The 25,169-nt window shown below is 36.4% G+C and overlaps 1 protein-coding gene across 1 annotated transcript in view; it reads right to left on the bottom strand.

Moving 5' to 3' along the window:
* Positions 1–12,364: 12,364 nt before the first annotated feature.
* LOC122062403 (DNA mismatch repair protein MSH7) overlaps positions 12,365–25,169 on the bottom strand; it is a 42,879-nt gene continuing 30,074 nt past the window's right edge. Inside the window, exons 16-17 of the mRNA XM_042626020.1 lie at positions 14,233–14,360; positions 12,365–13,109 (exon numbers count right to left, since the gene is read on the bottom strand). Coding sequence (XP_042481954.1) covers positions 12,633–13,109; positions 14,233–14,360 — 605 coding nt within the window. The 3' untranslated portion in view covers positions 12,365–12,632. The remainder of the gene's footprint in view (positions 13,110–14,232; positions 14,361–25,169) is intronic.

Here is a 25,169-nt window from a genome sequence, read left to right as displayed (position 1 = left end):
ATTTGGGGGTGGGGGTGTAAATAAAGGGAGAGGGATGGCTATAACATCAGAGGTCAGTTCCCCACAGATAAGGAATGGGTGATAAAATCGTTCAATGAAGAGCATTTAATGAGCAAAGAACGAGTGATGTCAGTCTATGATTGGGAATTAGGATGTGAGAGGTAATACGTAAGAATTTGCACATTGGTACTATAGAATTTTTTTTTTTAAATAATATTTTTAGGGCAAGAGATTGCTTAATTAAAACAACCATGATAGGCGCTAGCATTTAACTATTTAAGTAACAAAATCATTAGTATAAAAGTATTTTGAGCCATTTGTGCTATAAGGAACTCGAGTTTTGTTCCATTTACATGGCTATTACTCCAAACCACTGATTCCTTATTTGTGAGTCGTGACCAACAAATCTTTCATCATGATTTTAAATATTTTAAGTATTTTTTTAATACAAAAATATTTTAAATTTTAATTTTAAATTAAAAGAAGAAACATAAGATATATGATACAAAAATTAAAATATGATTGTTGGAATAATGATATATTTTAAGTGTGTTCTATGACAGAGTGTATTCCATTAAAATTCAAATAAAAACTTTATATGATAATTATAAAATCAGTAATGATTTATACAACTAAACGTTAAGTGATAAAAAAATAAAAATATAATTATTAATTATTAGAAAAAATAATATTAAGATAAATGAATGATACAACTATAAAATATAAAGTAAGGAATAAAGAACTAAAATAGATTTTTGTAATAAATTGTGGCAGGAATTCACATATCTTTCCTAATAAAGTAAGGAAGCACCCTTCTACCAAAAAAAAAAGGAAGCACCCTCATATATTTTTAGCCATCAATGGGAATGTTTTGTAAAGATGCATCTCAAATTATTCTTTTTGGTTCTAACAATACTAGAAAATAAACTTCCTATAGATGATTGGAGAATGTAGATATTATGGTTAGTTTCAGTTCCCAATGATTGTTCTTAAATATTCTCGGCTGCATTATGATGGTTCTATGAATGAAGATATGAATATGGGCTCTTATGGTGGTTTGGTCCATGATGCGATTGGTGTTGCCATATTTGCCCATGTGGATTAGTAATGAGAAATAAGTTTTATGTATGGAGATGAATGTCAATATAGAGGTCTAGTGTCATGTATCAAAAGAGATATTCAAAATATCTCTATTCATTCGGATTTGAAGGTGGCCATAGATATAGTGAAGAGAGTTGAGAACGGCCATGAATCTGATTTTACATCTAAATGATAGGATTTCTTGAAGTGATTGTCATCATGTTTGGAAGAAGTTAAATCGACCGGCAAATTACATTGCATCTATGTATAATGGGGCTAAGACTATTGTGTATCCTTCTCATTTCCCCAATGAGTTTGGTTTTCTTAAAAAAAATGATTATGAGTCAATGACCAATGTATTTATTACCAATTATAATAGCTTTCTTGTTAATGAAATTATTACCTACCTATAATAATAGTTAAAAAAAAAAACCAAAAGTGAATTTAAGAGTAACTTTGATACTTAAAAAGTTGAAAAAATAAATTGTTTAAGGTGAGATAGACAAATGTAATGAGGACCTTTGAATGTACTTGTAAAGATGAATGATATGATTCAAATCAGATGACCTAAAAGATAAATATTGAGTTCGATTTTGAATATTAGAAATACAAAATATGTTGCACAAAGAATTAAAACATAGTAGATGAAATACAATTATATTTCTAGACTGTTGTGTGACAAGATGTATTCTAGTAAAATTCAAAGAACATTTTATACAATAATTATAATACAATGATGTATACAGTTAAATGTAATGATAAAAGAGATATGATTGGGTATAATATTGGTATACCGTAAGCTAGCACCCATTGTGTCTATCTCTCTCTTCCCCTTTTGAAATGACCTCCATATCCTTCCTATTTGATACCCCATCATGTGTCCTCATTGGTGCAATCCATTAGCTTATTGTACACTAGCAACATACCTATTCCTCTCCCTAAATAAAAACTATAATACAAAAGTAAGCAATGAACAAGATAAAGTGGACTTAAAGAATAGCTTTGATACTTGATAAGTTGAAAAAAATTGCTTAATGTGAGATAGATAGGTGCAACAGGGACCTTTGAATGTGTGAATAAAGATTAATGATATGATTCAAAACATATGAGCTAAAAGAGTCGTAGGCAACCTAAATTGATTTTAGGAGAACTGATGATGAAAGACCTGCATAATTTATGACTAATAACAAATATAACCTTGAATTGAATTGATTGGCAACAAATGATCTATATAGCCAACCATATTTTGTTGGGATAAGCCTAAGTTAAGTTGAGTTGATTGAGGTGATTCTAAGTTTTTTATCTTCTCATTTGTCAAAACAATTATGTAACGACAGAACCCAGAATACCCCTAGCCAGCTTTTTGTTATTCATGAATGTCCATCCATGAAATTCACTTTAGGTCACTCAACAAGGTAACTTCGTAAATTAAGGAAAGTGTGAAATATAAACATAGGGCAAGAGAAGTGTGAGAATCTCCAATGCCAATCCAATGGGATTACGGAGGGGAAGAGACACGGTACAATTAGCATAAAGGACTCGTGTCATAGAGGAGAGAGAATGTGAGCGGGCACATGATACATGTATAATTCTCCCATACGTTTATATCCAATAAATTAGAAAACTTCCATTTTCCAAGAATCACTCAACTGTCTATCATCGGCATCTTGTCTCCAACAAGTCCTTCCCCCCCCCCACCCTCACCCTCACCCTCACCCTCACCCTCACCCTCTTCCAAGTTTCACACCCTTCTCCCAAGTAGCAAAGCTCTTACTTTCCATACCATGCCGGTATAAGTAACTCCAATGGTGGTATAGTACATCTCATCTTTTGCCCAAATGTTTGAAGTGCATCCGAAGTGTAGTGTATAGAATGTCTTAGAGATATCAGTTTTACGTGAAATATAGGAAGAACAATGGATAAAAAAATTTGATGAACCTTGATAGTATAACTGCAAACTCCATTTGGTTCCTAGAATGCATACCATCCTCATTATTGCTATGTTTGGTATGCATTCTAGGATGGTAATGCATTCCGAGAAATCATATCAAACACAACTTTAATTTCAAAAATTCACTGTATGATTTCAAACGCTTTCAAAGTATAAGATTATATTTCATTCACTTTAACCAGGATTTAGAGTTGAGATTTTCAAAGAGTGGGGTCCATATGTTTAAGATCATAGGTGGAAGACTAATTCAGTGTTTGGTATGAATCTTAAAATTTATTATCGCCTATAACCATGGTTTAAGAACTGGGCGAGATCTCGCTATTATCTCTCTTTTCAAAAATGGCGAGACGAGATGAGAGGTGATATATAAAATGCACAATATTTCGATCGAGATCTCGGTGAATATCTCAGTCTCGACTCAACTTGAGACCAAATCACATAGGGTATATACATAATTTTGACCCTCAACATAACCCAACTCGACCCAACTTGACATAATTCGACATCTCTCGTCTATCTTGCACTGTGAAGAAAAAGTGAGCTTTTGATGGTTTTTCTTGCCAAATTTCTCATCTACAATGTAGATTAACAACTTTTTCAACACTTGGAGATTGGAGATTATCACCTTGTCATAAATATTTAGAGATCCTTTTCTTCTCAAGAATAGTTTTAGGCAAAAACAACTTCTTAAAAAAAAAATTAAATAGAAATATGGTCAATAGTTGTTTGTTTTAATTGTGGAATAGCCTAGGGTGAAAGGTTTGAAGACTACAAGATACGAATTCAAAGTACAATTTTAGGTTTGGTTAAGACTTGATGTTTTCATTGTGTTTAGAAAACCTAAAATAGAGTAAATGACAAGTTTTAGGGGTTACAAAGATCATATGATCACTTAAACCAACCACTGATTTGATAAAAATAAAAAAGATCTCGGTAAGATCCAAGAGCTCGCCTAATTTCACATTTTTGGCTTAGCGAGAGTAGGGGCGAGATCAAGAGCTTAAACCTTGCCTATAATGCATAACAAGAATGCATACCAAATGCAACCTATATTTATAAACCTTTAGCTGTTATTCAAGTTAGGTATAACTTTCCTAGTTGTGTGTCTGCAAGAAACTTAAGTAATGTGTCAGAAGAATTCGATGGAGATTATTATGATAAAAAATGCCTTAAGGTGGGGAGGATGCTGGTAGAAAAAAAATGGTGTTTTTGATAGATTTAAGTTGCCACAAACCCAATCGACGGGTATAGATGGTGTTTTGAATCACAAGTTATCACTTGGAGAGGTTGTTAAGCTATTTCTACAAGTTGTAAGTGGAATACCTCCAGCTCTATTTGGTTGCAAGGGAAATTAGAGGGAAGGGAAACTTTTTATAATCGTTATCCTATTAGAATATTTCTATGTGGGCTTATATTAATTGGGTTTTTGTGCTTTAATAAAATCAGGCCAATTATTTGGTTTAATTAAGTGAGACATATGGGCTTTAATTAGTTTAATATGGGCTGAATAGTGTGGGTTTTATTTAACCATTGGACTAGTGATGAGTTGGTCCATTGGGAAACTTTATAAATAGAGAGGCAGGTCCCTCCTCGAACCCTAATCTTATTCACAACGTGCATTCTGGAGAGAGAGGGAGAAAGAGAAAAAATCAGGGTTTTTTGTTGTTTCCTCCCTTGTACGTTCAAGTTTCACATCTACCTAGTGATCATAGGGGAATAGAAGAGAAGTACCTTGCTATGTGGATCATAAGGTTTTTCGTTTTGTTTTACTTTATTATGGATCCCAAACAATGTACGCTTTTATTGATTATAGATTTTATGTCATTGTTCTTGGTGTTCGTAATCTATCTATGGTGATCTATGGGTCTACGGTTTATATCTCGTGAGAGATTTTAATCCTACATGTGGTATCAGAGCCACCATAGATTAGGTTTAGAACCCTAATTATATTTGCAAGGAATAGATTAAAGTTTCTGTATTGAATCCATGGATTATTGGTGATTAGGTTTAAAACCCCAATCAAATTTATGAGGGATAGATTATAGTTTTTGGATTGAATCTATGAATTAAATATGATTAGATTTAAACCATTATCAAAACTATAATTACTTAGGAATGATTATTTTAAAACCATAATTGATTAGGGATGATTATTTTAAAAATTTAATTGATTAGGGATGATTATTTTGAAACCATAATTGATTAGGGATGATTATTTTGAAACCCTAATTGATTAAGAGTTATTAAGTTTGAAATCCTAATCAATAATTTGAATTAAAACCCTAATTATTGAGGATGAATAATACACATGGTATTGTTCATGGGATTAAAAATAAATGAAGAAATATCGTAATGGATGATTAAAGTATAAAACAATATTATTAGCATCTAATGTAATTTTAAGGACAATTTTTAGCCCCTTGTCTTCAAGTCTAAAATTACATATTATTTGATTTGATGTGAGTGATATTAAGTATATCCTAATATGAGAGAGTTTCATAAATTTGATAAAGTTGTAGTCACCAAAGTGGTCTTCTTGATTGAATCTTTGAAATATCGGTTTTATATGGTAGTGGGATATCTCTAGTTCTAATGCATGATCATACACCCAAAGGAGGTGATTGTGTTAGTACATAGAGGGTCACATAGACAGCATATGATTGAGAATTGACTAACCCAAGTAGTCTATACACTCAAAGGTGGCCTATCAAATGTTGGAATATATTTTCATGGCCGTTGATATGTGGAGGGTTCTGCAATTGTATGTCATGAATTTAGTCCTAAGGCGTTTACATAATGATGTTTGTAAACTCTCAATTGGTGTAATTATATATTTCTTAAGTTACATGGTACTCACATTATGCTAATGATATACGTTATTTATTTTTTGTCACATTTTCTGTCAACAATAATATATTTACTATTGAGGTTCTTTCTGGGTCTAATTTTAAGTAATAGAAAGAGGATGTATTGTTTGCTATAAAAATGGCAGATGTTCACACATTCCTTATTATGAATAAACTAACAGATCTCACTAATCAGAGCACTGGTGATGAAAATTTGATGCATGCTACATGGGTAAAGAGTAATCGCATCTGTTTACTGTCCATAAAGAGATCGATCAAAGATCACCTAAAAAGTGGTTTGCCTACTGATTGCACTACTAAGGAGATGATGGATGCAGTGGCACTCAGGTACCAAGTTTCATTGAATATTGAAATAGGAACTCTTCTGCAGGAACTTTTCAATTTGAGGTGTGATGGTTCTAGAGGTGTTAAGGACTATATAATTCGGATGGTGGATTACCAAACCAAACTCAAAGCCTTAAATATTTCTCTTCCTGATCCTTGCATTGTCCATCAAGGTTTAAATATCATTCATTCTGAATTTTGGATTATCAAAACCAATTATAACTTCCAAGATGAAACATGGACCATTAATGACTTGATCTCTAGCATTGTTACTGAGGAAGAAAAACTGAAGAAGGAGAAAACCCGCACAACCGTGTTTGCTTCTAGCTCTAGTTTTCATAAGGTAAATAGCTTAAATTTTATACAAATAAAGTTGATCAGGAAACCAATAAGGAGTCTGGTCAATCTAGCAATTTGGGCCATAAAAATCCTCCTTTAAGAAGGAAGATGGTCATTATTTATTTTGTAAGAAAAATGGTCATATGAAGAAGGAATGCCCTAAGTACAAGACTTGGTTATCTAAACGTGAGCATGTAGGTAATGATTCTTTAGCACTTGTTTGTAAATCCAATTTATCAAAGCCCCATCTAGTTCTTTATGGCTAGACAGCGGTGCAACTAACCATGTTACTTTTACCATACAAGGATTCATAAACCGGAGGAAGCCAAATAAGGAAGAATCAAAGCTCACTGTTGGGAACAACGAACAAGCTGACGTAGAATTCGTGGGAGATGCCATTTTAATTCTAGACTCTGGTTTTAAATTGAAGTTAAGAAACACTTTTTATATACCATCCTTTAGGTGGAATTTAACTTTTGTTTCAATTTTAGACTTGTGTGGTTACCATTTTGAAATAAAGAATGTTATGGTTAATTTGTTCTTCAATTCAAATAAGGTTGGTTATTGTACTATGTCTTATGGTCTATATAGATTGTATTTAGCTCCTCGTGATATTATATCTCCTATAATGTTGAAAGAATTGTTCCCAAAAGGCCTTTACCTAAGGAATAGTCTTACATGTTGTGGCATAAATGCCTTGGACACATTACTAGGGAAAGAGTTGAAAGGTTGATAAAGTCTGACATCCTGCCCACTCTTGAAGATGACCTAGAGACATGTGTAGACTGTTGTAAAGGAAAAATAACCAAGATAAGTCATTAGTCTGTAGTTCTGACCTATTGGAGGTTATTCACATTGACATCAGTGGACCCTATATAGCTACATTATGTAGAATTTTTTTTTCATCACATTTATTGATCATTATTCCCGATATGGTTATTTGTTCTTGATTAAGGAAAAGTTTGAGTCTCTTGATAAATTTAAGATTTTTAGGACTGAAGTCGAAAAACAGTTGGGAAAAGTCATCAAGGTTGTTAGATCTGACCGGAGTAGTGAGTATTATGGTAGACATGGCGATGCTGGACAACTTAAAGGCCCGTTTACCAAATACTTGGAGGATTCTGGGATAGTAGGTCAATTTACTATGCTTAGGAGTCCTGAGCAGAATGGGGTGGCCGAAAGGCGTAATTGCACCCTTATAGATATGATGAGAAGTATGGTTACTAGGATAAATTTAAGTCAGTTTTTATAGGGTGAAGCTTTGAAGACATCCCTTTACATCCTTAACCGAATCCCTTCTAAAGCTATTCCATTAACTCCTTTTGAGTTATGGACTGGACGGAAACCTAGTTTGGACCATCTTAGAGTTTGGGGATGTCCTGCAGAAGTAAGGTTGTATAATCCACCTTTGAGCATGTTGGACTCCAGAACTACTCATTGTTAGTTTGTTGCTTACCCTGATCATTTGAAAGGGTATCGATTTTATAACCCTTACGGAGGTACTAGAATTGTGGAATCACAGACAGCAAAGTTTCTAGAACTTGACATGGCCGAGAATAATAGTTATTCTCAGACTATAGAGAACAGTAGTGAGGTTGGGACGATTGTATCATTTACTTTACCTATTCAGATGCATGTAAAGCCTACTACACCAGTTGTTGAACCTATTGAGATACATAAGCATGTTGATATAGCTCCTAGTGAGGTTCCTCAGGTTCTGGATGTGGTTGTGGAGGCTCCACTCAGGAGGTCAGCCATACCACCAAACTACAAGGACTATTTGGGAGAACATGACTAGGATATTGGTTGTGTGATTGATCCAGTTTCTTATTCAAATGATATTTCAAGTCCTTAGTTAGATTTGTGGTTTGATGCAATGAAAGATGAAATGCAATTGATGAAACATAATGGTGTTTGGGAGCTTCTTGAGTTACCTGAAGGTTTTGCGATGAATGGTTCTGATCATCTTGTATGTAGACTTAATAAGTATATTTATGGGCTCAAGCAAGCTTCTAGGCAATGGTACTTTAAGTTTGATAGTGTTGTGGCTTCATTCAGTTTTGTTAAGAACCAAGTAGATCAGTGTATATCACAAGGTCAATGGGAGTATATTTATTTTCCTAATACTTTATGTGGATGATAGCTTGCTTGTAAGCAGTGATCTTGGACTGTTGCATGAGATAAAGTAACTGTTATTTAGAGAGTTTGACATGAAGGACCTTGGTGATGCGTTTTTTATCCTTGGCATTGAGATCCATAGGGATTGTTCTCGCCGATTGTTAGGTCTTTCTCAGAGGGCATATATTGAAGTGCTCCGGAGAGGTTCAGTATGCTATATTGTAAATATGGGAATATTCCAATTCTCAAGGGTGATAAACTGAGCTTATTACATTGCTCTAAAAGTAATATTGAGAGAAATTTAATAAAGAAAGTACCCTATGTTAGTGCACTTTGAAGTATCTGTAAGATTTCCAATTAGGTGGGCTAGCATAGTCAAAGATTTGTTTCTAAAATCGGTTTAGTGGTATTGACTACAGATGGAGTAAGCAGAAAGAATCCAATATTATTGGTAAGTGATCTCTATGGAGATATTGGATTCTATTAGCACACCTTAATGGTATGAAATATTTATTACTATGTGTAGACCTAAGGTATTGTTTCCTTAATTGGGAGGAAACCCTGATTTTTTGCAGGGTTGGTCCCTACCCTCACCCCTATATATAGTTATCACTGACCCATTAAGTGAGGCTAATAACCTAAAGTAAAAGGGAAAGAGGGTAGACCAGACCAACATTGATCGTGCTATATGAAGAGCATACAAGAACACATTGAGGAGTTCTTATTCTTCAACCATGGATTCAGGTACGCCTAAAACGTGTTTTTTGTAGTGTTTGTCGTGCATGCTTATCGATCTTCATGAATCGTTCCTATTTTTTATCAGTATCATGTATGCTCAAGTTTGTACTAGACTAGATATTGCTTTGCAACAAGAGTTCTAGGCAGATATTAGTCAGACCCTGATCACGATCACTGGGTTGCTGTCAAGAAGATTTTAAGGTACTTAAAGGGGGCAAAGAATTATATATTGATTTGCTGACATGTTCAAGACCTACAGCTAGTAGGGTACATAGACTCTGACTTTGCTGGTTGCCAGGATGACAAGAAGTCCACATCAGGATATATTTTCTTAATGGCGGGTGGGGCAATATCATGGAAAAGTGCGAAATAGAAATTGATTACTTCTTCGACTATGCAAGTAGAATTTGTGGCATGCTATAGAGCAACTACTCAAGCAATTTGGCTCAGGAACCTCATAAGGTAGTTGACAATGTTTGATTTTGTGGCTAGACCCATCCAGTTGTACTGTGATAACAATTCTGTTATGTTGTTTATTAACAACAATAAAGGTATCACAGGGTCCAAGCATATGGAAGTCAAATATTTTACCATAAAGGAAAAGGTTAAGAAAGGTGACATCACAGTGGAGCAAATTGGTATAGATGATATGGCTGCTGATCCCCTTACTAAAGGCCTTCGTCCTTGTGTTTTTGAGAGACATGTCATTAGCATGGGTTTAGGAGCATCATGGGATGCGGTTGTTTAGTAGGAAATATTTTATTTTGCTCTATTGTGTAATAAAATTTCATCTGTACTTTTACCTTTTGGTAATTTTCGGGATCATATATTAACTATTTTTTGCATGCAATTCTATTCAATAAAATGTAGTTTTGTTATAACTGTTGTATTTAACACATGGGTGTTTTATATGTTGGCATGTTATATATATATATATATATATATAAATGTTTGAAGTCTTAAGGTATGTGTTAACCTTGAGCAAAGGCTGGGGCATTCAGTTATTAGCCTTAAGGTATGTCTTATAACACATAAAGTATAACTCGAGTTATTGAAAATAAGACATACGGGTTCATTGGAACCATAAAGAATTTTCTCAAATGTGGTTGTATCACTTAAGGAAGAGAAAATTGGACTGACAAGGGGATAACACATATAGAACCATTATGTGGGTGTTATCCAGTTGCCACACTACCATATTGAATCCATGTTACTAGAGTTAAGAGCTCTCGTGACCATGGAAGGTCCTATGTCATTTACAAGATGCAGTTACCGCCATGATTCAGCATTTGAGACTCTATGGGATAGGATTGACTATTAGAGATGTCTCCAGACCACTATAAAGGCACGTGCATTAAGGTGATGATTAGCTTGAGATTGTTTTTTTAAAGGACAAAATAAATTTTCAAAACTTAATAGCAATTAATATAGCCGAAGTGGGAGAACGTTAGAATATTTCTGTGGGCTTATATTAATTGGGTTTTTGTGCTTTAATAAAAGCAGGCTAATTATTTAGTCTAATTATGTGACACATATGGGCTTTAATTAGTTTAATATGGGCTGACTAGTGTTGGCTTTAGTTAACCATTGGACTTGTGATGAGTAGAGGTAGGTCTCTCCTCTAATCCTAATCTTATTCATAACATGCGTTTTAGAGAAAGATGGAGAAAGAAAAAAAAAAAACAAGGTTTCTTGTGGTTTCCTCCCCTGTACTTTCAGGTTCCTCATCTAGCCAGTGATCATAAGGAAATAAAGGAGAAGTATCTTGCTATGTGAATCAGAAGGTTTTCCGTTGCACTTTGCTTTATTATGAATCCCAAACAAAGTACACTTTTATTGATTATAGTTTCTATCACATTGTTCTTGGTATTCTTAATCTATCTATGATGATCTATGGGTCTAAGGTTTATATCTCGTGAGAAATTTTAATCCTACATACCCCACATGATTATATCATTAACTCCATATCATTCCCTATTTGATTATTACATTTCATTCTACTTCGCATCTAAATCCCTTGAGCTTGAAAAGTAAAATAAAAGTTATATTTAAAAAGTATCATTACTAAATATAGTAAGAAATTTAAATAGTCTATACAATCATATTTGAACAATGATTACAAAAGTTTATTTTTTATGTTCAAAAATTTTCATTTCCCTTCCCTTTAATTTCCCTTGCAACCAAATAGCACTCCATTTTTTTTCTTCATGCTTCATCAGTCTCCATTTCTTCTATTCCCGTGTGGCCCAATGCATCTTCATTGTTATTGTACGGCTTAGCAAATCTGCATTACCAGTTTAATGGTTTTATCAAGTTTTATTTCACAGTTGAGACAAACTGGCATGACAAAATGTGTTGCTTAATATTCATGCCAAGTTAACCACAATGGGAAGAGCTCATAGTTCTACTACTGGTGCTGACATTACGGGGAGAATATCTGGAAATGAAAAGTAGGCTTCTGCCCTCTGCCAAAGATGCAATCCCTGGCCTTGATATCATCCTTTTGATGGAGCCTTATCCCCACTTCACAGAGAGTTTTCCTTATGCAAACCTACGACCACTAGGTTGCAATAGAGCAACCTTTATCATTGCGCCGAGATCTGCAATGACAACAGTAAAGTTGAGATGTGTTGTTGCATTCTGTAAATTCTCTCTCCTTGCTTCATTTTTGGTGTCTCCCTTTGGTAACTCATTCTCAAACTTTAGAGCTGTCATGATATGGGACTGTGTTGCTGTCACTTCAACTTGTGGAGCCTGAGGCATCATAATGATGAAACCATGTGTTGGAGAAAATCAAATGGTCCTCATTTTCCTTGCTGTGTTGTAAGTGGAAGAATTTGATTTCAGATTAGTCCTTGTAAAGCCTGCAATTCAGTTTACCATTTAAATCGATGATATATCTACCACCACATTATCAAGGTTATCCGATGCCATGCCTATGCAAAACTGGATCGCAAGATCAGCAATTCCTAATATTGATCACAAAAACACAGCCATGTTTACATCAAACTCATCAGCAGTTGCCTAGAGCTATATCTACAACCAGTGACCCAGAAAAAAGGGAGTCATCATCCACCCATGAACCCTGCATTCTTTCCACCCTTGAACTTAACATTCCACCTCTTACACTTCTAATGGACAGGATTGCCAGGTCAATTCATTCTTTTTTCCCCCCCTCTTTAGAAAGCTAATATAATGATGCCATGTAATTTCTTTCAGTTAGAAAGATGATAAGAGGCCCTCAGCTCATGCCACAAGCAAAGCAATGTGTCAAAAGCATCATCATCGTTATTCAAACTACTTTCTCTGTTCTTTGAGACTGCTAATAGGATCTTCAGCCATTCTTCATGTAGAGTAGAAAAATCTGATCTCTGTTCACTTGACCTGAAATTCTCTGCAATCAACTTCTTCAATCCCTGACTAGCTTTTGAAGCAACTTCAACCACTTGCCTAGGAACCCCAGCCATGAGTGCCACTTGCAGCCCATAGCTCTCAGGACAGGCTCCTGAGGTAAGCCGGTACAGAAAAACTAGTTCTTGGTCACTGCTGAAGCCTCCGACTTTTGGTTTGAATGTGCAGGCCATGTGTTGTAGTGTGACGCGAGGATGAGAAGCAAATTCCTTCGTGAGAGGGTGGTAGTGCGTGGCAAACAGTAGACGGCAGTGGACCTTCTCAACAAGATGACGGAATACCTGAAACAATTATTCAAGATATAGGCTTAGACTTGCTTAGGAAGAGCAAAACTGTCTTCTAGAAATCTCACCACAATCAATCATTCAGAGAAATTTAATTTAATGTCCATGTTTATTACAGATGCACATGATTGTTCCCTTTTAATGAAATGTTTTAATAATGACTTGCCATATAGTGTGTGGTCTTTTGTCCTGACCAAACGAAAAAACAGTGATATCCATTCATCACAAAACACGAATATGAATAGATACAGCTAAACTTAATTCAATTAAGCCTTCTCCAACTAATATAAGTAGGACACCTAATATAATCTTTTCATTTCATATAAAACTAAATTATATTACTTTTAAATTACAAATCAGCAAACATAAAAGAAGTCCACTTTGAAGCATCAGCTGATGCATACAAATGCTAATGAAATTCCAAGTGAATGATTTCAGTCCAGGTGCCAAACCCAACTCAGCCTTAGTAATAAGCAGCAGTAATATGACTTGTGTTCTATTTGGGAAAACGGTACTTGGAAAATTTCTGTAGATTCCAAAGATAACGGCTTTGTAAAGACAGGATAGAAATTAGAAACTGTTGCAAGGGATGGCAGAGCCTAAAACAAAGGAGCTACCACATGTAGAGAGAACATAAGCTTTGAGACTGACTGAACACCACTTTCTTGACACTACAATCACTCCTCATTTCTCCAGTGGACCAACAAATATTTATCACTAACTCTGATTAATAGTGTATCAATACCCTGGTCATAGAACCACTGAACCAGCTTGAAAGGCTTGTTTCTACCAGAGATATTCTTAAGCCAAAAAGCAGCAGATTGGGTGATTTTAATTGTTTATTCCTAGCTTGCTTTTTTGGATGATGAAACAAAACACTTTCTAAATGTTTTGAGGAAAAGTTTCTTGAAGAAGAAGAGTGGAGAGCAGGAGCTGAATGTAAGCTTATTCAGTTTTCACACGATTTCATTGGTCCATAGATGATGGGCTGGCTTATCCTCATATGAATGCATTATAAATGAAAAGTTGAAAACAATGACCATTATGAATAACAAAATCCATGGAGAAAAAGGCACTGCATCAGAAATGAAACAATAGTTCAAAATATTGATTAACTCACAGCATATGCAATGGCATATCCATCAAATGTGCTCGTTCCTCGACCGAGTTCGTCAAGAATAACCAGAGAATCTTGTGTGGAATTTTGAAGAACTAATGCTGTTTCCATGCATTCAATAAAAAATGTGCCTACAGAAATAACAACCAACATTTCAGCATCAACATTTACAATTTGAGGACAAAAAGTATAAATTCTAATTTGCTAATGTGCTTGAGCTCAAATAAGGGAAACCTCATTTCTATTAACTTTCAGAAAAATCCAGAAAACTAAATGAAGATTTTGGTTAGGATTTAGAGCAATGTGTTTTGAAGTGGACAAGAGGTTGGTTCATTCTACGGCAGTTTGACCATCTGGTCTGACAGTGATGGTAAAGTTAATAGGATTATATAAATATTGATATTTTATATAATTGTGAACATAAAACAAACCCTTGACATATATATATATGGGGTGGTGTTTTTAAAGTGTGTATCACAAGGTGTTCCATGGACATCCATGAAAGTGTATCATAGGATCATATCTAATAGTTTTTACTTTAGTTCATGTCAAATAGCTTAGTATTAATTGTCTTTATTGTTTCCTTTTGTAATTGGGCTTAGGAGTTGTTTATTTCTATTGTAATAAGTCTTACACTCTTAGTAGGACCCCTACTAAGAGTCGGTACTCTTTTTAATAAATTCTGATTGCTAGTAGCATAGAATTAATTCTCTCTCTTTATGTTGGTTCTCTAATATCTAATCTCTGAAATCTTTCTCTTTCCAAGCTACAAAAAATGATTCTTCGTCGCAAGAATCTCTCTCGTATTGAGTTTGAAGTTTGTGAGCTTGGAAAGCATCACCGTACCTCAATCCCGCCTCGTGATGGTCCTCGTAGTTCTTTATTTTTCTTAATTCATTCTAATGTGTGACATCCGTGTCGTTTGAAGAGTCATTTAGGTTCCATTAATCTTCTTACTTTTGTTGATGATCATTCTCGGATGACGTGGTTATATCTATTAAAGGATCATTCTGAATTTTTACCTAGTTTTAAACAGTTTTATTCTGAAATAAAGATACAGTTTAGTCTCCAATTAAAGTTTTTCGTTCAGATAATCATTTAGAATAAACCTAATGTGAAGTATGTTACTTTTCTTCTGCTCATGGTATCAAAGCAAGGTTAGTCAGTGCTTCCTTCAATCTTTGCTTTGATAATCTTCTAAGAGTCTCTCCCTGGGTTCGCAGCAACCTACACTGCCTACCTACTTTATAAAACCCTAGTTATTGATTACATGAAAATAAACTAGGACTGCCAGAAGAAGACCTCTTCCCCTAGAGAGAGGATGGATTTGGATAGAGATGTCTTTTTCTGGTGTCTCTATTTGTGATACTGCTGGAATAAAGCTAGCATTTTGTGCTACCATCAGTCATATTTGGATGGAGTGTAATCTTCGTAGATGGATTTCCAACTCTACATCTTTTAATAAGATTTGGAATCCCCTCTAGTTTGATGTCTCCTCCAAGCTTGATTCAGTCCCTTGCCACACTGTTGCTGACTCCCCTAGGAACCAGCTCATCATTGCCTCCTGGGGCTTGCCACCTTCTCTTTTGACTCCCCATCGCTCGCCCCTTGGGGATTGTTCTTTCCCCTTTTGGGGCCGTTTATTCCCCCCCTCCTTTTTTCCCTTGTTATTTAATTTCTTATTAACCCCCAAAAAAAAAAAAAATAGGGTTTCCCTTGTTTACTCAACCTACATAAAGGAGTTGATCTACTCATCGGGTTCATGGGTGATTTCATCAAGATTATGAAGATTAGTTGCTGTTTTATCTACCCTGCAAATATACAATACCCTGTTTCTGGAGTTATTTTGCTTGAATTGATGAACATCTTTACATCTCTTATGGCTGCTGATTGGATCTAATTTTTTCAAGGGTTGTCAACCCCACTGGTAAGGTTTTTATACACAAGGTAAAGCAAATCCAAGCCCTTATTTACTGCTATCAATAGCTAGGAGCAGTTTTTTCTGCTTTTTTGACAGATTTAAAATCTCAAATAAATTTTAGATGGCCACAGACCAAATTGAACTTATGGGATTTCATTGGCCACTATATTAGGGTCCTTCGACCTTAATATCAAACTATTCTACTGTGTTATTTTCCTGTGGCAGAAAAACTCTTTTTGTAGTTTCCAATAATTTTTGCAGCATACAATTTCTCAATTGCTTTTAATCTGACCATTGGAATAAAGTGATTTTTTGGGGAATCATTGGTCTTCCTCGATACTAATATATATATATATATATATATATATTTTGTTGAACCTCAATATTAATATTAGGCTGATCCAAGTTCAGATTCCTCCTTGAGTAAAGTTAAGATATCGATATATTGGTTTCTTTGTGACTGTATATTATCTGGTGATATGCTATTGCTGCTTATCGTATCATACACATCATAGGTGAATCAAAACCCCCAGCAGACACTTACTATCCAAATCACAACTATCAAGCTTAGTGGTGCATCCAAATATCTTCTCTGGGTACAGGCAGTTTTAGTGTATATCACTGCCAAGTGGAAGACGGAGAATTTTTTTACTATACCACCACCTGCTACGACTACTCCTGAGTATCTAGAAAGGATAGTAGACAATAGCATCGTACTTTGCACGCTGTGGAATAGTATGGACCTTCTGTGGCTGCCAATGTCATGTTTCATACCACAGCCAAAGACGTTTGGGACAAACTCAAAGAGAGTTTCTTTCAAGACAAACATGTCCAGGGCATTTGATTTTTAAGAGAAGCTTTTTCTCCTTCACATAGAATGGAAAATCTGTGAGTGATTATTACAGTTCTTTAAAGGGCATGTGGGAGGAACTCAACCTATATCAACCATTGTCTACTGATATTGAATCCTAAAAGTCTCAACATGCTAAATTTTTAGTTGCTAAATTTTTGTCTCGTTTGGACTCTGACCTTCAACCTGTCAAAAACCAAATACTTGCAGGCAAAAAGATTCCATCCAGGAATGAGGCCTTGGATTCAACATATTCTTTCTCCCTCCTTCACCAAATCTGACTCTCCTTCCTCCAAGAGTCCAACTATAATTTCTCTCTTGTTTCAAATAGTGATGGTCATGATTGTGGTATTGGTTTTCAAGGTAGAGGCTGTGGTTCATGAGGAGGGAGAGGTTGTAGTGATGGTCGAGGCCGAGGACAGCCACTAGACCAAGTCATGTGTGCAAACAAAATCATACTACTGATACATGCTAGACAAAGCATGATAGGCCGGAGTGGGCTCAACAACTCTTGGCCAACATTGTCACCTTCGCTCAAAGTTCTATAGCGACGTCACCTTCTGATGCCAATCTTGTTTCTATATCTGGAAGTAGTCAGTACGTCTCCCCATTAAGAGATGAATTAAATCAGCTATGAGAACAAATTCAGCAAATTGAAACATTTGTACCTACATACGCTGCTACTATTGCTCACTCAGGTACTGGCGCCCTTTCTTTCCACTTCTTCCTCCACACCATGGACCATTGATTCTGGTGCATAGTTCAAAAATTCATTGAAATCTTTGGAAATTTCGCTGATTTCAACGAGGCCGAGATGAAGCAAGAGGCGAATTAAGGGATTGGCACAATTTCCGTCAAAATTTCACTAATATCGGTCCACTTTGTTGTTTGTACTTTGTACTTGTGTATTTGCAGACAATATTGTATTGTTGGGACTTGGTAGTCTATGTTACATGACAATATTGTATTGTTGGGACTTGGTAGTCTATGTTACGTGTACTTTGTACATTTCATAAATAATTAATCAATATTATGCTTCTTCGTTCATGGTGCATAATTTTCTTGTTTAACATTCTTCTTTTGTCTTCTAGAGTTCTACTACTAAAACAATGTGTAGAATAGGCAATATTACTCAAGGTACACAATAGGGTTCAGCAAATACTAAGGTTGCAAACCCAAACCACCAATATGTGTGACTTTTCTCGCAATATAAAAGTTTACAATATTTACATAGGCTATAAGGTTTCCTTGAAGTATTGGAACCAAATATGGTCGTTTAACAACCCCCCCCCCCCCCCCAACCCCAACCCCAACCCCAAAATGGCCAACTGAAACATGTTGGCAAAAAATGCATTGTTTCAGTTGAAATTTTGCTAATTTTGGTTTGACATATGAGTTTTCAAGCTATGCTTTGGTGTCATTTCTCATATGACTAGAAAATCCCGGGCAAGGTTCTAAAACTCGGGATTGGTCAAGGCCGATATGATCCAGATCTGCCTGGATCAGACTGTATCAGACAGATTTACCATTTTTTTTTTAATAAAATTTAGTTGTTATTACGTTTTACCCTTGGCCTTAACCCATGTATTGGGATCAGATCAGTCAAGGCCGATACCAATTAGATCCGATTTTTAGAATCATGGTCCCAAGTCCTTTCTTCTCTTTAGAAAATTAACCATCCTTCTAGATTCATACTCGCTAATGGCTCCTCTACTCAGGTGTCTGCCTCTGGTTGTATTTCCTTACCTTCTTTTCCTATGTTAAATTCATGTTCCTATCTTACCTTTAAATCTTCTTTTTGTTGGTCAACTGACAAATTTTTTAAATTGGTCAATCACTTTTTACCCCACTTGTTGTGTTCTTCAAGATCTTTAGAGAAGGAAGTCAATTGGTGGAGCGCGTGAGAAGGATGGCCTCTATTATTTTGATGACTCCACTACAACAGTTGCTTTTGCTACCTCTCCTCTTTAGTGGTATCACCAGTTGGGAAGCTTATTTATTTGACTCTTACTCATCTTGACATTTCCTTTGCCGTTGGAGTTATTAACCAGTTTATAGAGAGTGCTAAGCAGGCTCACCGGGATCTTGCGTGCCACATACTGAGATATCTTAAAGGCACTCTTGGGAAAAGTCTTTTCTATCGACGTCACATATATTGTGGGTTATTCTGATGCTGATTAGGTTGGTGCTGCCGATGACCACCTATCAACTACTTGATATCGCATGCTTGTTGGCGGTATTCTTGTGACTTGGAGGAGTAAGAAGCATATTATTGTAACTCAATCCAGTGCAGAAGCCGAGTATCAAGCTGTGGCATACTGTATGGGAGTTGATGTGGTTGAAACCTCTCATTCAAGAGTTGAGGTTTTCAATTTTGAAACCTATTAAGATGTATTGTAATAATCAAGTTGCGCTCTTTATTGCCAATAATCCAGTTTTTCATGAGAGGACTAAACATATTGAGGTCAACTGTCGTTTCTTGAGAAATGCAGTTATGAAAAAGTTTATTCCGATTCCGTTTGTCAACTCCAACGATCAACTTGGTGATATATTCAAAAGGTGTTGTTCCAGTTTGCATTTCTTAGTAGTTGTTCCAAGCTAAGTATGGATATATATATATATACACACACTCCGTCTTGAGGGGGAGTGTTAAAAGTATGGATATATATATACTCCATTTTGAGGGGGAGTGTTAAAGTGTGTATCATGGGGTGATGTTCCATGGACTTCCATAGAATAGTGTGCCATAGGGATCATATCTAATAGCTTGGTTTAGTTCCTTTCCAATAGCTCAGTATTAGTTGTCTTTATTGTCTCCGGTTGTAATTAGGCTTAGGAGTTGTTTATTTCTATTGTAACAAGTCTTCCACTCTAGAATCCCTACTAAGACTCGATACTCTTCCTAATATATTTGATTGCTTCACACACACACACACACACATATCAAAAGCTAATGTTGGTACCGTCATGCTGCAACTTGCCATGCAACAAGTTTGCAGTTCAATTTCACCATTTGTGTAACCATTCTAAAGTTTACTGAATACAGATAATAATATTAAATGCTAAGATGTCATTTTCTGACCACCTAATCTGACTGCCTGGACCAGATGGTCCATTGAGCAGTCAATGGTTTTCTATGACACTGCAAAGCTAAGGCTGGTTCACACTCTTCAGACCTTGCAGTTGACAGCCTGAACAGTCCGGTAACAGTATAATCACAGGGTAAAATGGTTCATAAAAACAGTGGTTTAGAGTAATCAAAACACCAGGAAATTTGAGATGTTCTGGACTGCAGACAATGACTGATTAACTTTGAAATAATAGGTGGAATGACCTGTGTGCCAGGTGGGACCATCATATGATAGACTCCACTCAAAAGATGTCATGGTCCAAACAAAAATGGATCTGTGACAAATTTGTCCTTTTTTGAACTCAATCTCTACGATTTTCATGGTGCAAACCAGAAAATTCAGGACAGCAATTGTCAGTTCAACACATTTACCACACTGGAGACATGGCAGCAATCCATGGTTTAAAGTATCTCCGATACCGATACAATACCCTCCGATACGTATCTTAAATTTATCTGACCGATACGATACATGGAATTTTTAATGCCTTCATATCGATATATATCCTACGATACATACCTATATGCACCGATACACACCAATACAATACGATTCGCACCGATATGTACCGATACTCTATGGAAAATATAAAATCAAGGTGAATTGTACGTTTCGGTATGTATCAATGGGTATGTATCGGTCGGTACGTATTGTTGAGTATCAACACGTATTGGTGGGTATCGGTATGTATCGATGAGTGTCGGTACATATCAGTATGTACCGATACAGTGCGCTACGGTCATATAATGGCCAAGATGGGTAATTTTTCAAAAAAACACGATTTCTTGAGGGGTTTTTGTTCCAAAGTTGCTGTCAGCCATATTTCTCTCTAACTAAAGTGGAACCAAGGTTGGGAACAAGGATTTTATATTTATGGGACAACTATAAACATTGAATTCTTACTGCGATACCCTCAATTTAGTGTTTATGCATAATACATGTTACCAATAGATTTTTTTTTAACAATTTTTTTATGCAAAAAGTGTTTAAAAAAGTGTTTCCTATACATTTATGTGCGTATCTTTAGCGTATCTTAGCTTATCTCCGATACGATATGATATCCTCTGATACGTATCTTAATTTTGTCGATCGATACGACGATCGGTACCGATACTTTAATCCTCGTAGCACATCCATAACCATTCCCTAAAACAATGAATTTTTCTTCCCAAACAAGCAGTGATGATCTGATTTTTTTACCAGAAAAGTCCCAATAGATTGTATGACTACCACTTAGATCAGCTTGGTGTATCAGATACACCCACGGATTGGTGATACAGCCAACTATGAGACCATACACATTCAAAACCATTTATGAAGTATAACCTCACAAATCTATCAGAAATTAATTCAGCTTTCTACTGTAGAAAATTCGGGGGAGTGGATGACTGTATTCATGGCTTAAAGTATCGATGCAAATCATGCTGTATCAACTAATACGTATTGGTATAGATACGATACATGTATTTAATAAAAAAATTGGGTGCCAATGAGTATCATAAGATACCGTATGATACTCAACAATACCCATCGATATTCATCAATACGTCCATTTACCCGAATGAATGAAAGTTTAAGGGTATCAGTACATATCGAACCATATCAGCTGTTACGGTACCGATACAGCTCAATACGCTCGTACTTTTCTTCAAAGGGGTAGAACCTTTTATGAAACCAGAATCGTGAACAGACGTGGTGAGGCAAGTTTTTGGGCATATTTCTCTTCAAAATTATCCCTAGTAAACAATTCTCCAAAGAAAATTTGGGTGGAGGGCAACCACCACAGCCCACTTATAATTTAGACTACTAGGGTAGGGAGTCTAACCAAGTCTCAACTGTAGAAACTTTTCATCGAAAAACAACCAATAATCACCAAGGTAGGACAGCAATACAACAGATCATAATTAAGGAAGAAAACAGATGTTTGTAAATCAAAGTTTCGAAACCCAGAAGCTGGAACTTATGAGATCAGACGATACACCAAATAATAGGGTTAACCAGCAGTAGGAATAGAATCCTAACAGTGCACAAACAATAATAAACTCCATAGAAACAGAGGAGGATAGAACCAGATCTATCAATTTCAGTGAGCAGAATCTGAACTAACCAGAATCGGCCAGAATAGGGAGATCTTTGATAACTCAGCAACCTGAGGTCAGAAGGGCCTCAACTCTGGATCGAGTTCCCCTTTGTATGGGTAGAAACTTAGGTTAAAATATCAGCCAATACCAATGAGGGAATAGGCCTGGGCAGAACTGAAATTTCTTCACAAATAACCTCTATCGCTGGGCAGAACTGAATGAGGAATTGATTTAAATACCTGTGACAGCAAACCAGCACTTTATCACCTTGTGTACTCTAGAAAAGATGAGAGATAGCTTGAAGAAGAAGAGCACTTGAAAGGAACCTCTTGGGCTTCACACCGCAAAGAGTCAATTGGATCAAACACCAATTCCATTAGCCTTGATCAAACACAGGACAACTCTTCATGAAGAAGACAATAGCAACAGCCATTAATTTTTTTATCAAAATCATCTTAGCTTTAGGAGCCTCCTTTTCTTTATTTATAATGTTGATGGGGGAGGGAATTACAAAAAAGAAGGTTCCTCAAAAAGGAAACCAAATATTCTCCTAATACAATAGTTGCTAAAAACTGAAATTAAAAACTAGTTGAAAAAGGAAACTAACTACTAATGACTTGACTCAATTAATAACTTGACTCCTAAGGAAACAAATATGACTTAAATCAAACCCAACTTAAAAAGGAAACTAATGAAAAAGAAAACAAACTAGTAATCCCGTATGCAACCTTAGAGTCCCTCTTTTAAGCCCATAAAAGTGGCATATTATACTCAAAACACATGGGATCAAAGGCCCAATATGTATGGAACCCAACCCTAGGCTTATTCCTAATAAAACAAGCCTATTTTGGTGATTAATCTGCATCAACTTACCTTCGGCGAAAATCACTAGTACTTCTTAGATTAAAATGAGATCAGGCTTCACCAATAATAAACAAGTGCACAACATCATTCTAGTCACTCATACTCTTAAAAAACCTCATCTTTTATAACAATTTCAATTGAATGCACTAGTCTCTCAATACGGTATTATTCAATTTAGTGTTTATGAATGATACATGTTATATATTGCTTAGTTTTTTTTTTTTTTTTTTATAATATATATATATATAAAAAAAAAGGGAAGAACAAGAAGGGGGGAATAACAAGGGCCAATAGGCCGAAAGCAAGGGGAAACAACCCCAAAAGGCTAGGGGGAGTCGAGATAGACAGAGGCAATCCCCAGGAGACAACAATTAGCTTGTTCCTTGGGGAACCAATAATTGAGCCCTAAGGGGCAGAGATGAGTTTGAAGGAGATGTCAAAGTAGATGGCATTCCAAATATTATCAAAAGATCTAGAATTGGAAGTCCATCTACAGAGACTGCGCTCCATCCAAATGTGGTCAATAAGGCAAGCCTCCCAGCAGTATCATAGATAGATCTTCTAGCAAAAGTCATATCAATCGAAATCCATTCTCTCTGAAGGGGGAGGGGACTTCTCCTAGCAGGCCAACATTTGGCAAGGACACGGTTCCAGGTGGAGTAATAGAAAGGACATTCAAAGAATAAGTGATTACTATCCTCTAAACCATTCCAACAAAGGCAACAAGATGGGGAAACAAACAAGTGGCGATGGATGAGGAAAGATTGGGTAGGAAGGCAATTGGAGAGGGCTTTCCAGACTGTGAGACTGTGGCAGGGGATGTGGGATGTGGGATGTGGGATGTGGGATGTGGGATGTGGGGTGTGGGAGTTAAAACCAGTCTAGTTTATGGCGAAGGAAGAGGTAAAGAGAACTGAGAAAGCGGACCAAATGATTCTATCCACCCTGTCCGAGTGACGAAGGGGGGGAGGGACTTACATGAGGAAGCAAAAGAGTGAATGTTTAAGGGGGACCAAGAGCCATTGGAGATGATGGAGGAGACGGGTGAAGTTTTGGGAAGACCAAAAGGGTAAACAGCTCTAGGACCAACAAGAGCAAGCACACCAGCCGACAACTGGCACCCAGTTGTCTAGCCAAAAAGAGGTGTCTACTCCATTAACAATTTGGATTTTGATGGCATTTAAGTCAAGAGGTCTAGCAGCGAGGATCTTGCGCCACACCCAGGAGGAATTGGGGTTAATAGACATGGTCCAGAGAGAATCGTTACGTAGAAGGCAAGGACTAGACCCAAGAGACCTGGATACTGGGATGCTTAGAGACCAACTTCCAAATAAGCTTGAGGATCAGCAGAGTTGACATCTTTGATTATCCTCAAGCCAAGGCAAACTTCCAATTTGGGAAGGCAGACAGAGGAACCAGCAGAGGGAGTGAAGAAATTTGGCTGAATCAGTACCTTTCCAAAGAAATGTGCAGAAGAGGGATTCAATAGATTTGATAACAGAATTGGGCAGTTGGGAGACTCCCAACTAGTAAATGTATGAAGATTGGAGGAAAAATCAGATAAGCACCAAACGACCCACATACGAGAGAAGCTTACCTTTTCACAACTGGAGTCTTTTGCAGATTTGACTCAACATGGGGGCACAATGGTGGGCAGTAAGCCATGAGGAGATGAGGGGGAGGCCAAGTTATTTAACAGGCAAAGAGCCAAGCGGAAACCTGTAAGCTCAAGCAGACGAGTTTTGGAAGAGTAGGAGACACCTACAAGGAAGAGGCGGGATTTGAGAAGATTAATTCGAAGGCCGAAAAGGGATTCGAAGCAGAGAAGGGAGGACATAATGGAGGAGATGGAGACCTCATCCACTTTGGATAAAATCATGAGATCATCAGTGAAAGCAAGGTGAGTGAGATTGAATGCTTTACACTTGGGAATGGGGGAAATGAGAACATTGTCAGTGTGAGATCGGATGAATCTAGAGAGAAATTCTAAGGCAAGACAAAGAGAAAGGGGGAAAGAGGGCAGCCCTGGCAGATGCCCACAAGGAGAAGAATCTTGCGAGGGAACCGTTCACGAGGATGGAGAATTTTGGAGA

Source organism: Macadamia integrifolia, unplaced genomic scaffold (assembly GCF_013358625.1).
Source record: "Macadamia integrifolia cultivar HAES 741 unplaced genomic scaffold, SCU_Mint_v3 scaffold1019, whole genome shotgun sequence".
NCBI classification, from domain to species: Eukaryota; Viridiplantae; Streptophyta; class Magnoliopsida; order Proteales; family Proteaceae; genus Macadamia; species Macadamia integrifolia.
The sequence above is the reverse complement of the archived record's forward strand: the minus strand, read 5'-3'. Positions and strand labels throughout refer to the sequence as shown.